At 46.5% G+C, this 22563-nt stretch overlaps 1 protein-coding gene across 1 annotated transcript in view; it reads left to right on the top strand.

Annotated features, from left to right (window-relative positions):
* Positions 1-22563, top strand: part of LOC137642783 (COP9 signalosome complex subunit 2) — a 74069-nt gene that overhangs the window by 16196 nt on the left and 35310 nt on the right. The window contains exon 2 of the mRNA XM_068375632.1: positions 11405-11599. Within this exon, the coding sequence (XP_068231733.1) occupies positions 11405-11599 (195 nt within the window). The remainder of the gene's footprint in view (positions 1-11404; positions 11600-22563) is intronic.

Raw genomic sequence — 22563 nt, 5'->3', positions numbered from 1 at the left:
CGTAATTTTTTCTATACAAAAAAGTAGTTTTTTTACTAGGTTACATTGCCCTGTAATACACTACAATATACCGAAAACAGCAGATATTTTATCCTGAACTGGTTGAAAACGGCAGATATTTTAACCTGAACTGTTTGAAAACGGCAGATATTTTAACCTGAACTGGTTGAAAACGGCAGATATTTTAACCTGGACTGGTTGAAAACGGCAGATATTTTAACCTGGACTGGTTGAAAACGGCAGATATTTTAACCTGAACTGGTTGAAAACGGCAGATATTTTAACCTGAACTGGTTGAAAACGGCAGATATTTTAACCTGAATTGGTTGAAAACAGCAGATATTTTAACCCGAACTGGTTAAACGTAATGGTTTAGGTCAGTTTCTATCGTGACGCTATTAGTTTGCCTTTACCGATAATATTATTCAAGTCACATACTCAAGCTATAAACCCTTCGTATACTATTTGCAATCTCTAAATTATATTCATTACCCTTGAAATATTTTATTTTGTTAATTACTTCTCTTGTAGTTTCCTTATCTCCTTTCCTCACTGGGCTTATAGCTTATAGCATCCTGCTTTTCCAACTAGGGTTGTAGCTTAGCAATTAATAGTAAGGGGTGTATGAATGACAGCGGCCACTTGTATGTATGATGAGGGATGCCTTAGGTTATGTCAGTGTAAGGAAGTTCGCAGTAACGTCCCCCCTCCCCCGTTAGGTAAGTAGATAAGGATACGGCTTGTAGGTTAGGTTATGGGGTAAAGTTTAGGCTAGTTGATGTCCATGGGGTGAATGTAGTTTATCGGGACAGGGCGATATCTTTCTTATTACTAGCCCAATCGTTTTTCCTTATGAGGAAGATGTGCTTTACTGTGATCTGATATACCATAACATGAGGTTATTTTATATTTTCTACGTTCAGCCCAAGAAGGGGGTCCGAGGGCTTGCCTCCGGCTAGGGGTTGTGACCTGGGAACTACTAGGTTTGGTTAGGTTGGGTTTGTGGGGTTTGTATGATAGCGACAGTGGTTGGGGGGTCGCACCCCTCGTTAGGTCATTAGGAAGGTAAGGACACGGCTTGTAGGTCAGGTTAGGGGGGATAAGTTTGGGTTAGTTGTTTTCCATTTTTCTCGGCGTGTCCCTATAAACTACAAAGGCTCCGATGTCCATTTTTAATCCACACTGGAGGACCTTGCCTCTGATATACAAAGGCTCCAATAATAATTATGTATGATGATGGCCATGCTCCATAACTCCCTTATTTTCAACCCTATCGCTAAGGATACATCAGGTATGGTTAGGCTGGGAAGATTAGGTTAGGTGGTGGTTTATTCACGCGGGAGGTCCTGTCCGTCATTACACTAAAGTCACACAAATGTACCCATATCAAAAGTAGGGGGCGGGGCCGCAGTATGTGACACTTAAGGAGCATTTGTTCTGACACAAATACTCACCGAGAACTACTTTTCTTTGGAGTCACTTGTGATCTCTCAATCTCGACCAAGGTTTTTCCCGCCGTTACCCCCCTTACTCCGTTCTAGATAGGTTTACCCCCGCCGCCAGAGGATGCGCCCTGAGGGCAGGATTAGGACAGGTCACTGCCTCTCTGGGTCAGCATCGCCATTAAGTTTCTTGGTCGTGAGCTGTGAACAGCTCACTCTCTCGCTCTCTCGATCCTTTGGCGCGTTTGTGTTCCACGTGTTTCCAGTGTGGGGACTTGTGTTTTTTCTTGCGTAGTGCGTTATTCGCAAGTGTTACAGTGCGTTCTCCCTGTGTATATCCCAGTGTACTTATAACTCGCTAGTGTTGTCCCTTTCGTGTGCGAACGATGGAGCATGTGCGACGTTGCCCTGGTCCTAGAGCCGGAAAGTCGTGTGGGGCTTTCCTCTCTAAACCAGAAGTAGACCCTCACTCCCTTTGTTCCACGTGTAGGGGGAAAGTTTGCTCCACCGCGGACATGTGTCCGGAGTGCGTAAGCTGGGATGATATACAGTGGGTACGCTACGGTACCAAAAAGAAGAAATCTTCTAAGCGTTCCCCCAGAAAAGTTAGTGGCGTTTCTTCGTTACCGTCGGCCAGTGATCGGTCCGACGAAGCCTCGGCTTCTCCGTCTCCTTCGCAGAGGAGAGGGCAACAAGCCCCCAGTGTTGTGATTAGTCATAGCGTTCTTCCCGGTGAACCCAATGTGAGGGAAGAACCAAGGGCAGGCCCCTCTAGAGATAACGGAGGATCCGGTAGTGCTTCTGGTGAATCAGGCCTCGTGGTAGGGGACCATGCGTCCTCAGAAGACCCCGTATGGGGCAGTGTGGTGATTTCAGAGTCTCCCCCGCCCTCGTGGGCCGGTGTGTCGGGCTCTCCCCCGCCAGAGGACAGCCACGCTAGAGTTCGCCGCCCGAGTAGCGATGCCTTCGGGTGGAAGTTGCCGAAAACACCGGGGAGGTCACCGCTAAGAATGGACGTGACCCTGGACCCCTGGCCCCCTGGCATAGATAGAGTGGACTCGGTGCTGACGATCTCCACAGCGGTCCCCGAGGACTTCCTCCAGCATCCAATCTCGGACGTCCGGCGGCGAAGAGCTTCCCCCACGCATCACGCGGGCAGCCGTTACACGAGGAACGTGGCGCCCTCGGACTCGTCAGAGATAGATTCATCCTCCGGGGGAGAAGTCAGGGAGAAACGGCGCGGGAAGAGGGAGCGGTCCGAAAGCGATCGTTCCCGCTCCAGGTCAAGGTCGCGACATAGCAGGAAGCGCCCCCGCTCCCACTCCCGTAAGTATAGGAGAAATGCCTCTCCCGGCGGCGCTTGGGTCTACGTCCCTTCAGGAGAGTCCAAGAGGCTCCACTCTCCAGACTCTCGTTCCAGTGAACGGGCGTCTAGGCTGCCGCTCCCTACGCACAGCCTAGAACCGCTCGACCTGCCACGCAGGAAAGACCTCGCTCAGAAGCATAAGTCCTCGAGGCCTCCAGTTCACCCCGCCCAGCGGGGGGAAACGCGCTTCTTTGAAGGCAGCCTGACCGAACCAGCCCAGCTGGTGCGGTCATCGAGCAAGAAGGATCGGTTCCCGTTGTCAGGTCAGCCCACCGGGACCGTGACTTCGGCTTCCAGAGCCTTGGGGCAACCGAGGGCCCTCCCTGAGCCAGTGGTACCCGCTTTGCAGCGAGATCCACCCTCCTACGGAGCTCCCTACGGTTACAGGTCGGCCTCCCTGGACCCAAGAGGAGGACGACCGGTCTACCGTTCAAGCAACCCGGCGCCCCCACGCCAGGCCGAGGCCTCAGCTGACGGAGGAGAAGCTCCCCCGTCGGAGGACTCCGCATACAGAAGGGTGGTGGGTCTCATCAGGAGGCTCCATGGGATCGCAGAACCCTCGGCACCTAAGGGGAATTCCTGGAGGTCAAGCCTCCTGAGATTCACGCATCACGACGCCCTTCCGAAGTCCTCCCTGGCCCTTCCTCTTGCCCCAGACCTAGTACTGGGACAAGAGTACATAGATAACTTAGTGGCCAGCAATGCGGAAGCCCCCAAGTCCCAGAGTGCCTCGAAACTGCTCCAGGGGCTCAAGACACAAGGGAAAGTTTACATTCCTGAAGGGCGGCGCCCAGGCCCCTGTAAAGTGGACCCAGCCTTAGACATCCTGGGACAAGGCGGCTCGGACGAAAGGGCCTCTTCAGCCCCGGTTTCCTTCTCGCCTACAGAAGCCGCCATGATGGAGGAGATGTCGAGGGACCTGGTGAACGTCTCCTCATGGCTGGACTGGTGGGCCTCCACGTTGGTGAACGTGCAAGCCTCCATCGAGCCCAAAGATCCAGAGCAGCAGAGTCTCCTGACGGACCTTCTCACCTCCGGGGGGAAAACTCTCAAGTTTCTGGCGTACCAAGCGCTCGCCTTGACGGCCAACTGGGTACTTAGGAAACGTGACACAGTTCTCTCTAAGTTGTCGAGGAAGATCCCGGACAGGGAGGCCCGAGCTGTGCGTAGCCTAGCCTTGGGGGGTGAGTCTCTGTTCCCTTTAAAGGAACTGGAAGTTCTAATGGAGAAGGTGTCCAAGAAGAGAGAGGCCAACGTCCCCAGACAAGCGTCTTCTAGAAGGCCGCCATACAGGAGATCAGCCTCGGATAGCGCCGTGACTCCTCAGGCCGCCCCCAGCTCTTCGAGGAGGGACGCCCCTTCCTCCTCCTGGACAACAACTCCGCAGCCCTCCCGCAGAGGAGCACCAGCTTCTGCCAGCTCCTTCAGGTCGGGTTACTCCGCCTCGAAGAGAGGCAGATCAGGCCGCCCCTCTAGGAGAAGGTAGAGGGAGAGGCCCCCTACCCAAGCCTCGGGTTGGGGGATGCCTCAGACCTCATTGGCAAGCATGGAAAACACAAGGAGCGGATCCTTGGACGGTGTCCGTCCTGAAAGAAGGCTACAGGCTCCCCTTCATAGCGGACCCACCCCCTCTTATTCCAGCCAGCCAGACAGAATGGTTGGCCCCCAGGGACCCGATGAAAAGGGCCACCCTTCAAGGAGAGATTTCCTCCATGTTAGAGAAGGGGGCCATGGAAGAAGTCCTTCTCCCAGGCCCGGGCTTCTACAGCCGCCTGTTCCTGGTAGAGAAAGCAACGGGGGGGTGGAGACCCGTGATAGACCTGTCGGCCCTCAACAAGTTCGTCGAGAAGACGGACTTCAAGATGGACACCCCGAAAACCATCCTGATGTCCTTGAGGGAGAAGGATTACATGATGACGGTCGACCTCAAGGACTCATACTTCCAGATCCCTGTCCACCCGTCGAGTCGGAAGTTCCTCCGGGTAAAATGGGGTTCCCAGATCCTGCAGTTCAAGACCCTTTGCTTCGGCCTGTCGACGGCCCCTCAAGTGTTCACGAGGGTCTTCGCGACAGTCTCAGTGTGGGTTCACGAACGAGGTAGCCGTCTCATCAGATACCTAGACGACTGGTTGCTCCTTTCCAACTCAAAGGCCCTCTTGGAGGAGCAAGGGAGAAACCTCCTCCAGTTCTGCAGGCATCTGGGAATCATAATCAATCTGGAAAAATCGAACTTAACACCATCCAACAGAATGGGATACTTGGGGATGACGTTGGACACCGTGCAGGGGAAGGTCTTCCCCTCGGAAGACAGGATACGGAACCTCAATCACATCATTCAGCCGTTCCTGTCAGAACATTCCAGGAGGGCGAAAGACTGGCAGAGACTGATAGGTCACCTGGTCTCATTAGAGAAACTGGTTCCCCAAGGGAAGATGCGGCTCAGACCCGTGCAATGGAACCTCAAGAGCCTCTGGTCCCAGACAGGCGCTCAGAAGGCGTTGATTCCTATCCTTCCAGACGCGAGAACAGCCCTAGAATGGTGGCACTGCCAGTCGAACTCCCTCAAGGGGATGCCCCTCGGGTCCTGTCCCCCCGAGTACCTCCTGTTCACAGACGCCTCCAACCAAGGGTGGGGAGCCCACCTTCGGGAAGAGACAGCAAGCGGTACCTGGTCGGAGAGCGAAAAGCATCTCCACATCAACGTCCTAGAGCTAAAAGCAGTCCAGAAGGCATGTCTGCACTTTGCAAGTCGGTTAAGGGGAAACACCGTGGCGTTAATGTGCGACAACGCCACGGTGGTGGCCTACATAAAGAAGCAAGGGGGCATGAGATCGAAGGAACTGTGCGACCTCACCATAAGCATCCTGCATTGGGCGGACGAGCAGCAGGTGGTACTGCTAGCAAGGTTCATCCCCGGGAAGAGAAACGTGCTAGCCGACGGCCTCAGCAGAATGGGTCAGATAGTGGGGACAGAGTGGTCCCTGCACCCGGAAGTAGCCAGACTCATCATTCAACGCTGGGGCTCCCCGGTGATGGACCTCTTTGCAACAAAGCTCAACGCCCAACTACCGGTCTATTGCTCCCCGGTACCAGACCAAAAAGCAGCCCTAGAAGACGCCTTCCAGCACAAGTGGGACAACTTGGACGTGTACGCTTTTCCCCCCTTCACGCTGATAAGGCAGGTACTCAACAGAGTAAGAGCCTCCCAAAACCTAAGGATGACTTTGGTAGCGCCCTGGTGGCCGGAGAGAGAGTGGTTCGCGGATCTAAAAGACCTGGCGAGCCAACCACCTTGGCCTCTGCCCGCCAGGTCAGACCTGCTGCGTCAACCTCACTTCCTCAAGTTCCACGACAACCCTCTCTCTCTTCGCCTTCACGCCTGGAGACTATCGAGCGGCTCTTGAAGAAGGAGGGGTACTCCTCCTCCACAGCTAAGAGAATGTCCCTATACCTAAGAAAATCCTCTACCGTGGTATACCAGGCGAAGTGGGCCGCCTTTACGAAGTGGTGCTCGGAGAAACACATAAGACCGCTTAAAGCTTCGGTCCCGGACATAGCTGAGTTTCTCGTGTACCTTAGGGATGAAGTAGGAATGTTAATCCCAGCCATTAAAGGAGTACGGGCAGCCTTACGCCAAGTCTTCCTCCTGAAAGGCATCGACCTGGGGACCTCGAGACACATAGCGATGCTGATTAGGAGTTTCGAGCAGTCCTGCCCCCCTCAAGCTAGGAGAGTGCCCAGGTGGGACCTGGCCAAGGTCCTGAAAATGCTAAGTCGTCCTCCCTTTGAACCCCTGAAAGATATCGGGGACAAAGACCTCACCCTCAAGACCGTCTTCTTGCTAGCCTTGGCTTCGGCCAAGAGAGTGGGCGAGATCCATGGTCTGTCTTACGACGTTGCGCACTCCAAAGGGTGGAAGGAAGTGTCCTTCAAGTTCGTACCCTCCTTTGTGGCGAAGACTCGGAACCCAGCAGTCTGGGACCCGAGATTTGAAGGTTTCTCAATTCCGGCCATTCCCAAGACAGGCAATACAGAAGACTTGAAGTTATGCCCAGTAAGGACGCTCAGAAAGTACCTGGAAAGGACGGCTCATCTCCGACCAGGTGCCAAGAACCTCTTCGTCTCCACAGGTGTTAATAAGAAACAAGTCTCCAAGAACACCATTTCCTTCTGGCTGAGACAAGTCATCGCTAGAACCTATGAAGAGGATAAAATGGCAGTGCCAGGCACTCCCCGCCCCCATGACATCAGGGGCCTGAGCACCTCCTTGGCCTTTGAGAGAAACATGGCGGTGGGACAGATCCTGCAAGCTGGCACTTGGTCGCACCAGTCGACCTTTACTGCCCACTACCTCAAGGATTATTCAAGAAAATCCTTGGACGGGTTCTCCATTGGGACAGTCATCGCCGCCCTCCAATCTGTGTAGCGGTAGGCTAGAAGATGTCCCCAACGGGGAATAAATTCTTCGCTACTTCATCAGGAGAAAATCAACAGAAGAAATTTAAGAGGTGAGTCTTAGATAATAGCGTAAGGTTCCGCAGTTACCCTCTCTCCGCTCTCTGATAGGCCCCGCATTCCATAGCCCTCTAGGCACTACGTGCCGAGCCAAGTGGCAGAATGACACTCCCGCCTCCTAAAGTATAAGTCTCCAAAGAAAAGTAGTTCTCGGTGAGTATTTGTGTCGGAACAAATCAAAAATTTTAAATAATTTTTATTTTTCCTAACATACTCACCGAGAACTACTTTTCGGGTAATGGCCCTCCCTTCCATCCCCGAGTGCCATCCTTCCATTGCCAAGTTGGGCTAAGCGACAAACTTAATGGCGATGCTGACCCAGAGAGGCAGTGACCTGTCCTAATCCTGCCCTCAGGGCGCATCCTCTGGCGGCGGGGGTAAACCTATATAGAATGGAGTAAGGGGGGTAACGGCGGGAAAAACCTTGGTCGAGATTGAGAGATCACAAGTGACTCCAAAGAAAAGTAGTTCTCGGTGAGTATGTTAGGAAAAATAAAAATTATTTAAAATTTTTGATGTTTACGCTAATATTGCTCCATCTAACTATCGCTAATTATTCACGCGCTGGTAAATGCTTGTCTTTGGTGACCTAACTACTTAATCGTGATCCATAAATTTATAAACAAGTACAATAACTCAAGCTAAATATATTAAGTGTTCCTGATGTATTTATAGGTAATTAGAACAATTCTAAAGACTAGCAGAAATCCATATTTTCAAGTTATTAAAGACACTCGAGTCGCAAGATGTTTCAACTAAAACATTATACAGTATTTCAAAGGCGAAACAGTTATATGATTAAACCTAAGGTTCCAAATTAACCTAACACAATCGCCTAATCTAACTAAACACTCCCACCTAACCTAACCAGACACTCCCACCTAACCTAACCAGACACTCCCACCTAACCAGACACTCCCACCTAACCTAATACAGTACTTCCATCCTTACCTAACCAAGGCTAGGTACAAGGGAGTTTGAAAAAAAAATTGTCATTCTTATAGTTTGTTTCAAATTATTTTGACATTGTGTTGTCAGTATTTTACATTTTCAAAGGAAAATGTCTTTGTCCAAGATTAAGAATAGTGGAGAACCAGGTTTTTGGTTAGGGAGATCGGTAAACAATTTAATTACAATGATGTATCTTTTGGTTGATCCTCGTGGTACTCTTTAAACTTCTGATTCTGATCAAAGTAAGGGTAATAGGCCTAATCAAAATATATAGTTGTTTTATTCAAGGTTTTCAAAGTGATATGGCATCCTGGGTTAGGTGAGGGCGATCCGGTCCACGGAAGTCAAAGGCCCACTCGATCAGGTCTGGACCCAAGCCCTAGGTTAGGTTATGTTATAATGTCTCCTTATATTTCTCATTTTATGTTTTTCCAGTTTAGGAAACAGTTTCCCAGTGTGATCATTCACTAATGTTAGCCTTGCAAGAGGTCTTCTATATCTAAAACTACTAATTTCACTTAAAAGATCAGTCATTTGAATCACTAAAATGTAGGAAAATCGTGTTTACAACTCCAGAATACAGTGCCATCCTAAGTTAGGAATTTATTATATACAGTATATATATATATATATATATATATATATATATATATATATATATATATATATATATATATCTATCTAAAACATAATGATATAGGGTGTGAGAATGGAATGAAATAAAAGGGAAGCAGGGATACAAAGTAATCTAACCTAGCATTTCAAATCATACCCGATTAGGTCTAGAGCCCCATTAAACCAATTTGACCCAATAGGTTTTACTAAAGGTATTAGGATTTCTTATTGGCCTCCCCAATGCAAAAGCTACTGATTTCAGGGAAGGTTCTAGAGATGTCATTGTCTGTTCTCTTGCAAGTTGTATGATGGCTCCTTACTGGTCATTCATATAGAATTTCATTGCACATTGACATCAGTATTCAATTTAACTTTGAGGGAAATTTACCTTTAACTATTTTTCACAAAAATAAAAGAAAAACATGAATGGTTGGACTCCAAAATGCAGTGGTAGTGTTACAGTACTCGCCTACCCTAGTCTTTTTCATGATATAGCTTATGCTATACCAGGCTACTTGGCATTAGGCCAAGAATTGGCCAACTTCAGCCCTCCGTTTGTTATTCTTTGTCGGACTTCCTGACAAGGCTAGGTTCATGTTATTTACTTGTCTTACTAATGTCAGGGGGCTTTCTTGCAAGGTTCGGAAGGGCACACCATCTTGAAATAACGTAATTTCCATTGAGAAGGTGCAATAAAAAGAATGAGATACAACAGGCAGAAAGTGTGTTTGTTGTGGATTTCAAATGAAATTACAAGCATGTGCGTGATGCCCAGAGGCGGTAAAGTGTCCTCGGGCTATTGCCACACTTAATGATGCTGTGATTAAATATGTATGATAACATGATAATACTATGTATACATAAGTACATAGGGGTTGTATTTATTTTACGGGAGACATACATACAGCAATAAATGAAATAGATAATACATCATTACTGCAAGTATGGATGATTTTTATATATCTACAGCTAATATTATATACTCAATTAATCATCTTTAAAGAATATTAGTTTCTGTCTTGAAAAGCCTCATCACTTTAGCTGTTCGCAGTCATAGTTTCCAGGCATAGGCTGTTTATGATGTGATATTTGATAGCCTACAGCAAATTTCCAGGCTTATGTACAAAACCTTATTCATTATGATCGCTTTTAACTCACATTCAAGCTAATGGCAGTCCTTGCTGGCTATGACCCAGCTGTGACACCATGATAGTATTCATAATATAAGGAGTTAGTACAGCTATGAAATATTAGTACTAAATAAGCCTGGATATTTTTATTTTATTCCATGTATGGGGCTGTAAATAACTAATGCCGTTTGGTTCACATTGAAAAATTAAATTATCTTTAAGCATCAGATGCTAGCAGTAGAAATATAGGTAGAAATTTAAAATACTGTTCAAGACTTTGGTATCTAATATACCTGCAGTTCTGATGTATTTGTTGATCAAGCTCAACACATGTGCAAGTGCACCACCTGTACTCAAACGCTACTATTGTTTGTGCATGATGGAGCCCAACCGTCGCACAATACATAGCTTGGTTCTTCAGCTCCTCTGCTCCTTAGCACATGCTTGGTAGCTCTCCGGACAAAGGTTCAGATTGTTTGTTGTCTGTTCTAGTGTTTTTGGGCTTATGGTTTTATGTACACCACCTTCATGTCCTGAGAGTGTTTTATTGTTATTCTGCGGATAGTCCAAGCTGGACTTGTGTGTTAGTGTTCTCTCTTCTTTGGGTAGGATTTATCTTGTTTAAAAGTTGTCTCTTTTTGGTCTAAGGATCTTTGCCTTCATGCCACATGCAAGCTGAGTAGAATTTCTGACCTCCTGTGATGGTGTTCATTTTAGACACTGCTTCCTTATTGTTCCCTTTGTTGTTCCTGTTGCTGCTTAGATCCATGCTTCAGTAGTGGGCTTCCCTTCTGTTGTTCCTGACTCACAGGCATGTTTTAGCACCTCCTATGACTATGCCCTCTGCAGGAGTGACATGTTAAGAGCGGGAATAAATGTGCTTCCATGGTCTTGTCTTTCTAGTCTTTGAGCTCGTCTTCCTCCACCTCCTTACTCTTCTTATCATGGTTGTGAGGCCTTGGGAAAGGTAAAGAGAGATGTCAGAAGTCTTTTTACTTCAGGAATACACAGTCACCCCTTAAAATGGGTGACGGGACATTGTTCCCATTCACAATAAAGAGTTCCATATAGTGTGTATGTAATATAGGTCCTAATCCAGCTTATTTTTCCATTTCTATATTTAAGGCAATTTTAACTAAAGTATTATCAAGGTAACTGAAATTATTGTACTGTATATTTATGAAAGGATACGAAAAGTTTTCTATGTCTCCTTGTCTTAAGATAACCTTTATGCTCACATTATTTTGCATTTAATTTTAGAGTAAAAGATATACATTTTTGTTATGTGCTCAGGGTGTATTTTTTAGATTACTTTTTTGTTCTTTCATCAAGATATGACTTTTTCTGTCATGAAATATTCTAATTTTTTTTATATCCACCAACAGGAATATTCAGAAGATAGTAACAGCGAGCCAGATGTTGATTTAGAAAACCAGTACTATAACAGCAAAGCCCTTAAAGAAGATGATCCGAGAACAGCTCTTACGTCATTCCAGCGGGTTTTAGACCTCGAAGCCGGGGATAAGGGAGAATGGGGTTTCAAAGCACTTAAACAAATGATCAAAATAAATTTCAGATTGGTAAGTAGCAAATTGAAGGGAAATTGGAGATGTTCAAGAAATATGCATTGTCTGATAATGGTGAAGTAGTTATTCACAATGAATAATGCTTTAAAACATTCTTTACTATGTGTATCGCTCCATGATAGAATTTTACAAACCCTCATGTACTTCTTCCACCCTTGTCTCTTTTAACCTCACCCACAGTTTGTTTATATTCTCCTTCTTTGCTCCTCTTTCTTTCATCCTTCTTATGATAATGATTAGTCCTCATTTCTTTGCAGTCATATTCTCACTCCCTCTTCACCAACCTACCGCAATCATAAGTTTGATCAACTATCCAGCCTCGTCCTCAATCAGGCAGCTTGATCTTATCTGTGCTCTGTACTATCACACGATCTAGCAACTCTTCCTAAACATTTCCCTTTTCTTAAATTTCTTTAGAAACTGTATATCTAACAGCCAAGTCTTTCTCCAAACACAATTCTACAAGAGAATGCTTTCTCTTTCAATTTCATTCCTCTTCATTCCTGGACCAATTGCACTCACTATCAGAAGTTGTACTCCTGCCATACTCTTTCTTACCCATGCAGCCTTAGTGTCACTACTTCAAGCATTACTCCCTCCTTAGCTCTGTGCCATTCATTTACCTTCACTTTTTGTCCATCCCATTCCAGTTGTACGCTCTTACCTTTCACTTTAGTTTCATTAAATGCTTTCTCTCCCTAGAAAGATCAGCCATCATACATTTCTTCTTAGCACCACATCTACACACATTCAAAACCCCAATATGTTGTTTATATATGTACCTAAAAACATGCCAATTCTGTTAACCTTAGAGAGACAATAGATTGAATAATTTGTTCCTACACGAGTACGAATCTTCGTGCTTTATTATTATTATTTATATTTGCTAAGCTACATCCCTAGTTGGAAAAGCAGAATGCTATAAACCAGAGGGATTCGACAGGAAAAACAGCTCATTGAGGAAAGGAAATGAGGAACTACAAGAAAAATAATTAACAATTAAAATACTTTAGAATATGTCAAGAATAGCAACATTAAAATAAATCTTTCATATATAAACTATAAAACTTTAATAAAAACAAAAGGAAGAAACACAAGATAGAATAGTGTGCCTGAGTGTACCCTCAAGCTAGAGAACTCTACCCCAAGACAGTGAAAGACCATGGTACAGAAGCTATGGCGCTATCCAAGACTAGAGAACAATGGTTTGATTTTGGAGTGTCCTCCTAGAAGAGCTGCTTACCATTGCTAAGGAGTCTCCTCTATCCTTACCGAGAGGAAAGTGACCACTGAACAATTACAGTACAGTAGTTAACCTTTTGAGCAAGGAAAATGTTTTTGGTAATCTCAGTGTTGTCAGATGTATGAGGAGAGAGGAGAATTTACAAAGAATAGGCCAGACTATTCAGCGTATGTGTAGGCAAAAGGAAAATTAGCCGTAACCAGAGAGAATGGTCCAATGTAGTACAGTCTGGCTAGTCAAAGGATCCAATAACACTAGCAGTAGTATCTCAACAGGTAGCTGGTGCAAATAGAATGTCAGCAAAGCTAGAAACTCTGCTGTTAATATATATAACGAGGTGTTTGTATTTACTATCTGGTGGCAGGGAACTACTGCCTCCATGCCAGCTCATTGAGTAGTCACTTTTAGTATGGATGTATTCCCGGTGTGACAAACTTGGCTATACTACAAGGTATTTACACTGTTTTTTTTTTTCTTGTAGATTGTTGTGGGACTGTGAGAGTGGAATGGTCCTGCCCAGGCATACAGTACTGGGTTTCAAATGAAGCTCTAATGAGCAAGAGCTCTGTGAATCCCCATTCATTGTGCCCTTTTTGCAGGGGTCATGATTGTTTGCTGCGATCACGCAGTATGGCAAGAGGAGGAAGAAAAAGGCACAACAAGATTCCCTGCCTTTAATGTCTTCCTTGAAGGTGAAGAAATCTGCTAAACCTTTCTTCTCATCCTGGTACTCAGGCATCCAAACCTTCTGTAGTTGGGTGACAAAGAATGACGAGGACTCAGATTTAGCTTTTGGACAAGCTCAGACTGCGGCAGGCCTTCTACTTCCCCCAGAGAAATAGGTAGTCCCCGCTCCTGCAAGCCATAGCTACATCTAAGAGGCTGTGGCCTTCCTTTGGGCTTGAGGTTATTCTCTCAATGGAGAAGCTCCTACAAGCCTTAGCTACATCTAAGACTAGGTCTCCCTTTGTGCTCTGCTTTCCTTGCTGCCCCTGCAGAGGAAGCTACCGATATGACCTTCTCGGTCCAAATCAAGACTCCGGAAGTTGCAGTTTATCACTGATCCTCACCTTCCACATCACTGCCATCCCCTATTAAGGAATCACTTCGGGTAAGGAAAAGAAATGCCAATGGCCTCCATCTCCACCTAGCCCAATTCTTTCGATCTTGTCTTCTGCAGTTGAGTCCCATGGTACCCACCCTCTTAAGGTGAAGAGGAGTGAATGCCAGCAGAGTTCCCTCAGGGGTTTAACCTGTTTATTGAGGAAACTTACTCTAATCCTTCGAAGACTTCCATCGGAGAGGATGGCAAAGATCATCCTATCTTCACGAGACATTGTGCTTATTCACCTGTTGAGAGCACAATCATCTGATCCTGACTGTAAGTGTGTACAGGCTAAATTTTTGACATGCACTCATCTGAGCCTGCTCTCATATATACGCTTGCACACGTTCACCATTTTGAGGGCTCAGCCTTTTTACTCTAAACACTGAACAACAGTTGGCGCATGCTCACTATTGTGTGCATTTGCTCATATTTTGGCATGTGTGCTCCCCAGTGAGCATGCAGTCATCTGAACTTTACCAATCACCTCTTTGCCCATGTGCTTGCTTTCCAGTTAGCTAAAATTCATCTGGTAATGAAATTTTCCTCGTTCATGTGCGCACAGGCTGTCCTGGTAGAACGTAATCATTGGAACAGGATTGCTACCTGTTGGCACACAATCTCCTGATTGCACTTACTCTTCTGTTTCTCCACGGTCTCCAATCTCCTGTTCATGAGTGCCCCTCTGTTAGCGTGATCTCCTGAGAGAAGATACTCACTTAAGTCTGAACTTAATATTGTTAACTTTCTCTTTACTGTTAACAAAACATTCGCCTGTTTTCTCACTTACTCTCCTGTTGACGAAATCTCACCATTTCCTGAGATTGCTGTTATTTGCTTGTGCCCAACTCCTTGTGTGCAATCTCCAACTAGCGAACACTACTCTAGAAAAGAATCAACTGTTCATGTGCACTCCACTTGATAGATGCCCGCCAAATGGCCCTAAACAGAATGGTACTCAGGCCTTGTGATGCTCCTGACCAAGGTTCCAAGAAACCTACCGAAATGGCCCAACCTGCTTTGCTGGTCACACTTGCAGAGGCACCACAATGCAGTGATGTCTGTCTTCTTCATGGATGAAGACTATCCAGACTGTTTGTTGCAAGGCACTGCATGAGAGATGTCTGGATACCTTATTTCCAAAGTCCTTTGTGGCAGTCTGCCAGTCAAAGTGGGCCATCCTCTGCAGATTTGCGTCATAGAAGGGGTACTTATCTGGTTGGAGCCTCTTCATAATGAATGGTGAACTTCCTCGTCTACCGGCGCAGAGGGAAACGCCGTTCAGTCTCATCAGTGAATGGGTATTACTCGGCCTGAAGCCAAGTCTTTAGACTGAAGGGCCTGGATCTGTCTTCTTCATGAAAGATGTCCTCATGATAAGGTTTGATTAGTCTTTGTCTCCAAGAGAACTTGAACCAACATCATGGAACATCACAAGAGTTCGTAGCTTCCTGAAGAAGGCTCCATATGGACCTTTGAGGCAAACATTCGACAAGATCTAATGCTTCATACGGTTTTTCTGCTTGCCCTGGCTTCAGCAAGATGGATAGGCGAAATTCACGGCTTTTCATTTATGGCTTCTCATGCAGAGGGATGGGGAAATGTCTTCTTTTCCTTTGTTCCTTAGTTCATAGCTAGAGCTCAGAACCTGTCTGTATATGACTCCACGTTTGAGATATTCTCCATCTCACTCCAGGAAGTAACCAACAATCCATATGATTTGCTTCTTTGCTGTTTGAGTGCACTAAAGGTTGAAGGTGTCTGGTTTCAGTTCCAATTTTGTCAGAATAGATACTCACCAAAATTTCAGTCGGCAAGGTGAAGGTCAAAGTGAATACAGTCCTCGGTGAGTTGGTGGGTGGCAGGGGCTTCCCCGCCACCTGCCAGTAATTACCGAAACCTCGTTATAAATTTCAACAGCTGAGTTTTCAATATTAAACTTACCCGATAATCATGTAGCTGTCAACTCCGTTGCCCGACAGAATTCTATGGAGGGATACGCCAGCTATCACAATACTAGAAGGGGGTGTAATTACCAGCGCCACCTGTGGCCAGGTACTCAAGTACTTCTTGTTGACACCTCCTCAATTATTCCTCTGTCGTGCTTCCGGCAAGACGTTCTGGGATACGCTTATGTTCTTGGAGTATTTTCACGACTTTGGTGAAGTATTTCTCTTTGATTTCGGCTGTCGCTTTACTGGAAACTTCTATATTAGCTTAGTTAGCTTTTGGAATTAATTTGATTAATTATGGTGACGAGAGAGTATGAACTCTCGTTCACCTTTCAATGGCCGACCCTTCCCTTAGACGGAAGTGTTGGTGTCTAAGAGAGTATAGACTCTCTTTCTTAATTTTGCTTACAAAGTTATAGATTTATTTTATATCTCTCCGCCTCTTATAGGCCTCTTCGATTAACTTCCTTTTATTATAAACTCATTAAAATTAATTTTTATATTTGTTTATATTCGACCTTCCTAATAGTAGGCGGTCTTTTACCGAAGTTAATAAACTTTGAGCCCGTCATTTCGGTTTTACCTGTTAACATATTATGCTATTTCCACCACAGAGTTTGAAAGATTTTCTTTGACAGTCTCGTACTGTTTTCAAAGTTGAACTAACGTTTTGTTTTGTCTCTGCAGTTGTTGACGTTCAGAACGTTCAACTTGCACTCTATCGTTACGATAGAGAAAGAATGTTCACGGTTTCACGTTGCAGTAAGAGTAACCGTGTCTAGCGTTTTGTTCTTTCTTTCTTAACTTAATGGTTTTGATCCTAATAAAGGAACTTTTCAGTTTTTTCCTTTAACAATAATATGTTTTAACGATATATATGATTGGGCTCTTCTCTCAGGTTCTAAGTCAAGAGAGAGAGAGAGAGAGAGAGATAGAGACGGAGGGAGAAAGAGGATAAACGTTTCATTCAAGCCTGCCAGGCGTACGAGTAACGTCGTTATCGTTTTTGCTCTTCTCCCTAGTCTCTTTAGGGGAAGAAACTAAACGTTTCTAGAGTGATCTAGTGTTTAGTCTCTTTCCAACCACTGAATTATCTTTCATTAGATTTTTCTGTTACATTGTAATTCTGTTTTCGCAATTACTAACTTTGAGAAAGGATAGAATTGCGTATTTCAGGTACAAACCACTTAAAGTTTCGAGTTCAGTGAAATAAGTGCAAACAGAAATCAAAGTGATAAGTGATTAGTGCGTGAGGGTACTTTTGTGCGCGCCAGTCGTCCTCCCAGTCCGGGACCTCTTGCAAGCTCCCAAGCCCAGGGGAGAAGCAATGTCGAAGGGCATAAGGGTTCAGCAGGCCTTGATCGGCGCACAGAAGTATTCTCGGTGGTTGTGGGCGTGTCTTACCGAGACCGTCACTCCCACCCGCAGACGATTGAGCCCTTATTTTGCTCGTCTGCAGAAGAGATTAGGGGAGAAAATAAAGGCAGAGTAACGCTGGTCTCAGGTCTCAAGACCTCTTAAACGTTAAGTCCAGACCTATGCCAGACGTACGAAGTTAAAGTTCACAACCCGAATGCAGTCATTGGGTTAGCTCTGACTCTCCTCAGTCATTAGTTGATTACACTCCGCCTAAGAGGAGTAAGGTTTTGCCACAACAGATCTCTGCTGTTAAGGCTTTACCTCAGCAGAACTTAGTGTCTGCCGACCCCAAGTTAACTCTACTGCAGTCCATACAGTCACAACTTTCGGTCTTGATGCGTGAGTGTCGGGCTGAGAGTGTTGCGCCTCCGCCTCCGCCTACACTCCCCCCCGCCTATGATCGCTCCGCCTGATCACAGTACCTCCTGCCAGGCGTACGATGTTGTGAACTCTACTACAGTCCATGCAAGCACAGCTTTCGGACTTGATGCGTGAGTGTCGGGCTGAGAGTGTTGCTCCTCCGCCTCCGCCTACACTCCCTCCACCTACACTCGCTCCGCCTGATCACAGTACCATCTGCCAGGCGTACGATGTTGTGGACTCTACTACAGTCCATGCAAGCACAGCTTTCGGACTTGATGCGTGAGTGTCGGGCTGAGAGTGTTGCTCCTCCGCCTCCGCCTACACTCCCTCCACCTACACTCGCTCCGCCTGATCGCAGTACCACCTGCCAGCAGTTCCACCTGCCAGGCGTACGATGTTGAGCCACGTGCTGAGTTTGCTGTTCCCTGTGGTGTTCAGCCTCCGCCTTCCTTAAGGCAACCTTTACATTGGGATCAGGAGGATTATACCTCTCTTCCTCCGCCTCCACTTGCTGCTCCACCAGTGATGCAACACTCGGTTGAGGTACAACAACCTCTCCCGTCCATGAGTCAGTCTCCTCAGCTCTTGCTGCAGCGAGTTCAACCCTCCACAAGGCAAGCACCACAACACCTTAGCCTTGCGCCTCAGGAGCCTCAGCTTGCGAGACATTTACCTTGTTCTGCGCAGCCTCTTCCTCATCGCGCTCCGCTCACACCACAGGAACTGGAACTTGCTACTCCGCTTCCGCCAACCACTCAGCAAGCGCAACCCTTGGGTTCAACCACTCATGCTAGGAGTCAGCCTCCTCCACCCATGCGCCTTCCTTCTGCTTGTCTTTTATTCAGCCTTTGCAGACTGAGCCTCAGGTGTTCCCTCATCGGAGTCTTGAAGAGGAAACCACAACTATTGTTGTTCCAGCTCGTTCTGACTCTGCTGTTCAGCATACCTTACCTCCATTTTCATACCATGGTTTAAACCCCATGCAAGCATGCATAAAGCACTCTAGCACTGGTCATGGAATTTCTGAGAAATGTTAAACGCCATGCACACGCTCTGCTTTCCTTACAGCAGGCTCTGCTTACTACATGCTCAGCATTCAGCATGCTCTGCATTCAGCATGCTCTGCATACAACATGCTCTGCATACAGCATGCTCTGCATTCAGCATGCTCTGCATACAACATGCTCTACATACAGCATGCTCTGCATACAGCATACTCTGCATACATCATGCTCTGCATACCTTACCGCATGCTTCTCAACACATCTTGGGTTGTTGCCAACTCACTAGACTGTCAAGCAGTTTCATAACGTTGCCTTCTAGTCTGCTGCTTTTGCACCAGTGAACCCTCACTCAGAGAACTTAGCTTTTCTAGGATAAGGTCCCTGTAGATGAGAAAGTTCTTTTCTCCCTCCTTCTGATATTCCCTTGAGGACTCTGTCATTTGGAGGGAGCCTTTAGCTGCATAACCTCTTATGGACTTTTATTTAAGCATAACATGCTTACAGGGAAGGTAATGGTTCCACTTCAGCCGCTAATCCCGTCTGTTACCACACCTGCTCCCATAGACCTTGAGCTGTGTTGCATGACATGCAGTCCAAGCTTAGTCCTTGTTAGAGGATTTTTTGTTTACGGAGTCAATGTGTCACGGGGAAGACGTTCAACAACCAACAGAAGGGACTTGTTGTGACGCAGTGCGGCAACCTCAGCAACCCGTTAAGGAGTTGTCTGTACGACCCAGACAGTCTAGACAGATTCGGGTTGTCACTGTACTTCCTCGCTTGCCCATGATTGACAGTTTACAGACTGTGCAGCAGTATCATGATCTTGTGTCCGGCTCCGTCAGACGACTGGCTTTTAAGAGCTCCCACAAGTCGTCGCTGTCTGGAGATTTTCAAATGGACTATGGATCTGACCAAGGAACTGGGCCTCCTGGTCAATTTTGAGGAGTCTCAGCTCGTTCCATCCCAGACCATTGTCTCCTTGGGTATGGATCTTCAGAGTCGAGCTTTTCGGACTTGTCCGTCGGCCCCAAGGATCTTCCAAGCCCTAGAATGCATCCAGAGCATGCTGAGAAGGAACCGATGCTTAGTCAGGCAGTGGATGAGTCTAACAGGGACACTTTCATCGCTGGCCCTGTTCATCGAGTTAGGGAGACTCCACCTCCGCCCCCTTCAGTATCATCTAGCTGCTCACTGGATAAAGGACATGACACTGGAGACGGGCTCAGTTCCTGTTTCCGAAGAGATGAGGTCTACTCTAACGTGGTGGAAGAACAGCATTCTTCTCAAGGAAGGTCTACCATTGGCTGTTCAGACCCCCGACCACCGTCTCTTCTCGGACGCATCGGACACGGGCTGGGGTGCGACACTGGACGGACAGGAATGCTCGGGAACATGGAATCAGGAGCAAAGGACACTTCACATCTATTGCAAGGAGTTGTTGGCAGTTCATCTGGCCTTGATAAACTTCAAGTCCCTCCAGCTTAACAAGGTGGTGGAGGTGAACTCCGACTACACCACAGCCTTGGCTTACATCTCCAAGCAGGGAGGGACTCATTCGAGGAAGTTGTTCGAGATCGCAAGGGACCTCCTCATTTGGTCAAAAGATCGAAAGCTCACGCTGGTAACGAGGCTCATTCAGGGCGATATGAATGTCATGGCAGATCGCCTCAGCCGGAAGGGTCAGGTCTTCCCCACAGAGTGGACCCTTCACAACAATGTTTGCAGCAGACTTTGGGCCCTGTGGGGTCAGCCAACCATAGATCTATTCGCTACCTCGATGACCAAGAGGCTCCTCTTGTATTGTTCTCCGATTCCAGACCCAGCAGCAGTTCGCGTGGATGCCTTTCTGCTGGATTGGTCCCATCTCGACCTGTATGCATTCCCGCCGTTCAAGATTGTCAACAGGGTACTTCAGAAGTTCGCCTCTCACAAAGGGACACGGCTGACGTTGGTTGCTCCCCTCTGGCCCGCGAGAGAATGGTTCACCGAGGTACTGCAATGGCTGGTCGACGTTCCCAGGACTCTTCCTCCTAGAGTGGACCTTCTGCGTCAACCTCACGTAAAGAAGGTACACCCAAACCTCCACGCTCTTCGTCTGACTGCCTTCAGACTATCGAAAGACTCTCAAGAGCTAGAGGCTTTTCGAAGGAGGCAGCCAGAGCGATTGCCAGAGCAAGGACGACATCCACTCTCAGAGTCTATCAGTCTTAATGGGAAGTCTTCCGAAGCTGGTGCAAGGCCAATGCAGTTTCCTCAACCAGTACCACTGTAACCCAGATTGCTGACTTCCTGTTACATCTAAGGAACGTAAGATCCCTATCAGCTCCTACGATCAAGGGTTACAGAAGTATGTTGGCAGCGATTTTCCGCCACAGAGGCTTGGATCTTTCCTCCAACAAAGATCTACAGGACCTCCTTAGGTCTTTTGAGACCTCAAAGGAACGTCGGTTGTCCACTCCAGGCTGGAATCTAGACGTGGTCCTAAGGTTCCTAATGTCATCAGGATTTGAACCGCTCCAATCAGCCTCTTTTAAGGACCTCACATTAAAAACTCTTTAACTCGTGTGCTTAGCAACAGGTAAAAGAGTAAGTGAGATCCACGCCTTCAGCAGGAACATAGGTTTCACATCTGAAACGGCTACATGTTCCTTGCAGCTCGGTTTTTTGGCTAAAAACGAGCTTCCTTCCCGTCCTTGGCCTAAGTCGTTCGAGATCCCAAGCCTGTCCAACATGGTGGGGAACGAACTGGAGAGAGTACTTTGCCCAGTTAGAGCTCTTAAGTACTATCTGAGAAGGTCAAAACCATTACGAGGACAATCAGAAGCCTTATGGTGTGCTATCAAGAAGCCTACTCTACCAATGTCTAAGAACTCAGTTTCTTACTACATCAGGCTTCTGATTAGAGAAGCAAATTCTCATCTGAAGGAAGAAGACCTTGCTTTGCTGAAGGTAAGGACACATGAAGTGAGAGCTGTGGCTACTTCAGTGGCCTTCAAACAGAACCGTTCTCTGCAGAGTGTTATGGATGCAACCTATTGGAGAAGCAAGTCAGTGTTCGCATCATTCTATCTCAAAGATGTCCAGTCTCTTTACGAGTACTGCTACACCCTGGGTCCATTCGTAGCAACGAATGCAGTAGTAGGCGAGGGCTCAGCCACTACATTCCCATAATCCCATAACTTTTTAACCTTTCTCTTGAATACTTTTTATGGGTTGTACGGTCGGCTAAGAAGCCTTCCACATCCTTGTTGATTTGGCGGGTGGTCAATTCTTTCTTGAGAAGCGCCAAGGTTAAAGGTTGTGATGAGGTCCTTTAGTATGGGTTGCAGCCCTGTATACTTTAGCACCTTTGAGTTGATTCAGCCTCCCAAGAGGAACGCTGCGCTCAGTAAGGAAGACGATCTTATTAAAGGCAGAGTAACGGTTCAAGTCGACTTCCTTACCAGGTACTTATTATTTCATTGTTATTGTGGATAACTGATTATATGAAATACGGGATACTTAGCTATCCTTTAGTCTTGTACACTGGTTTTTCACCCACCCCCCTGGGTGTGAATCAGCTACATGATTATCGGGTAAGTTTAATATTGAAAAATGTTATTTTTATTAATAAAATAAATTTTTGAATATACTTACCCGATAATCATGATTTAATCGACCCTCCCTTCCTCCCCATAGAGAACCAGTGGACCGAGGAATAATTGAGGAGGTGTCAACAAGAAGTACTTGAGTACCTGGCCACAGGTGGCGCTGGTAATTACACCCCCTTCTAGTATTGTGATAGCTGGCGTATCCCTCCATAGAATTCTGTCGGGCAACGGAGTTGACAGCTACATGATTATCGGGTAAGTATATTCAAAAATTTATTTTAT

This window comes from Palaemon carinicauda, chromosome 6 (genome assembly GCF_036898095.1).
Source record: "Palaemon carinicauda isolate YSFRI2023 chromosome 6, ASM3689809v2, whole genome shotgun sequence".
NCBI classification, from domain to species: domain Eukaryota; kingdom Metazoa; phylum Arthropoda; class Malacostraca; order Decapoda; family Palaemonidae; genus Palaemon; species Palaemon carinicauda.
This window is presented reverse-complemented; position numbering and strand designations above follow the sequence as displayed.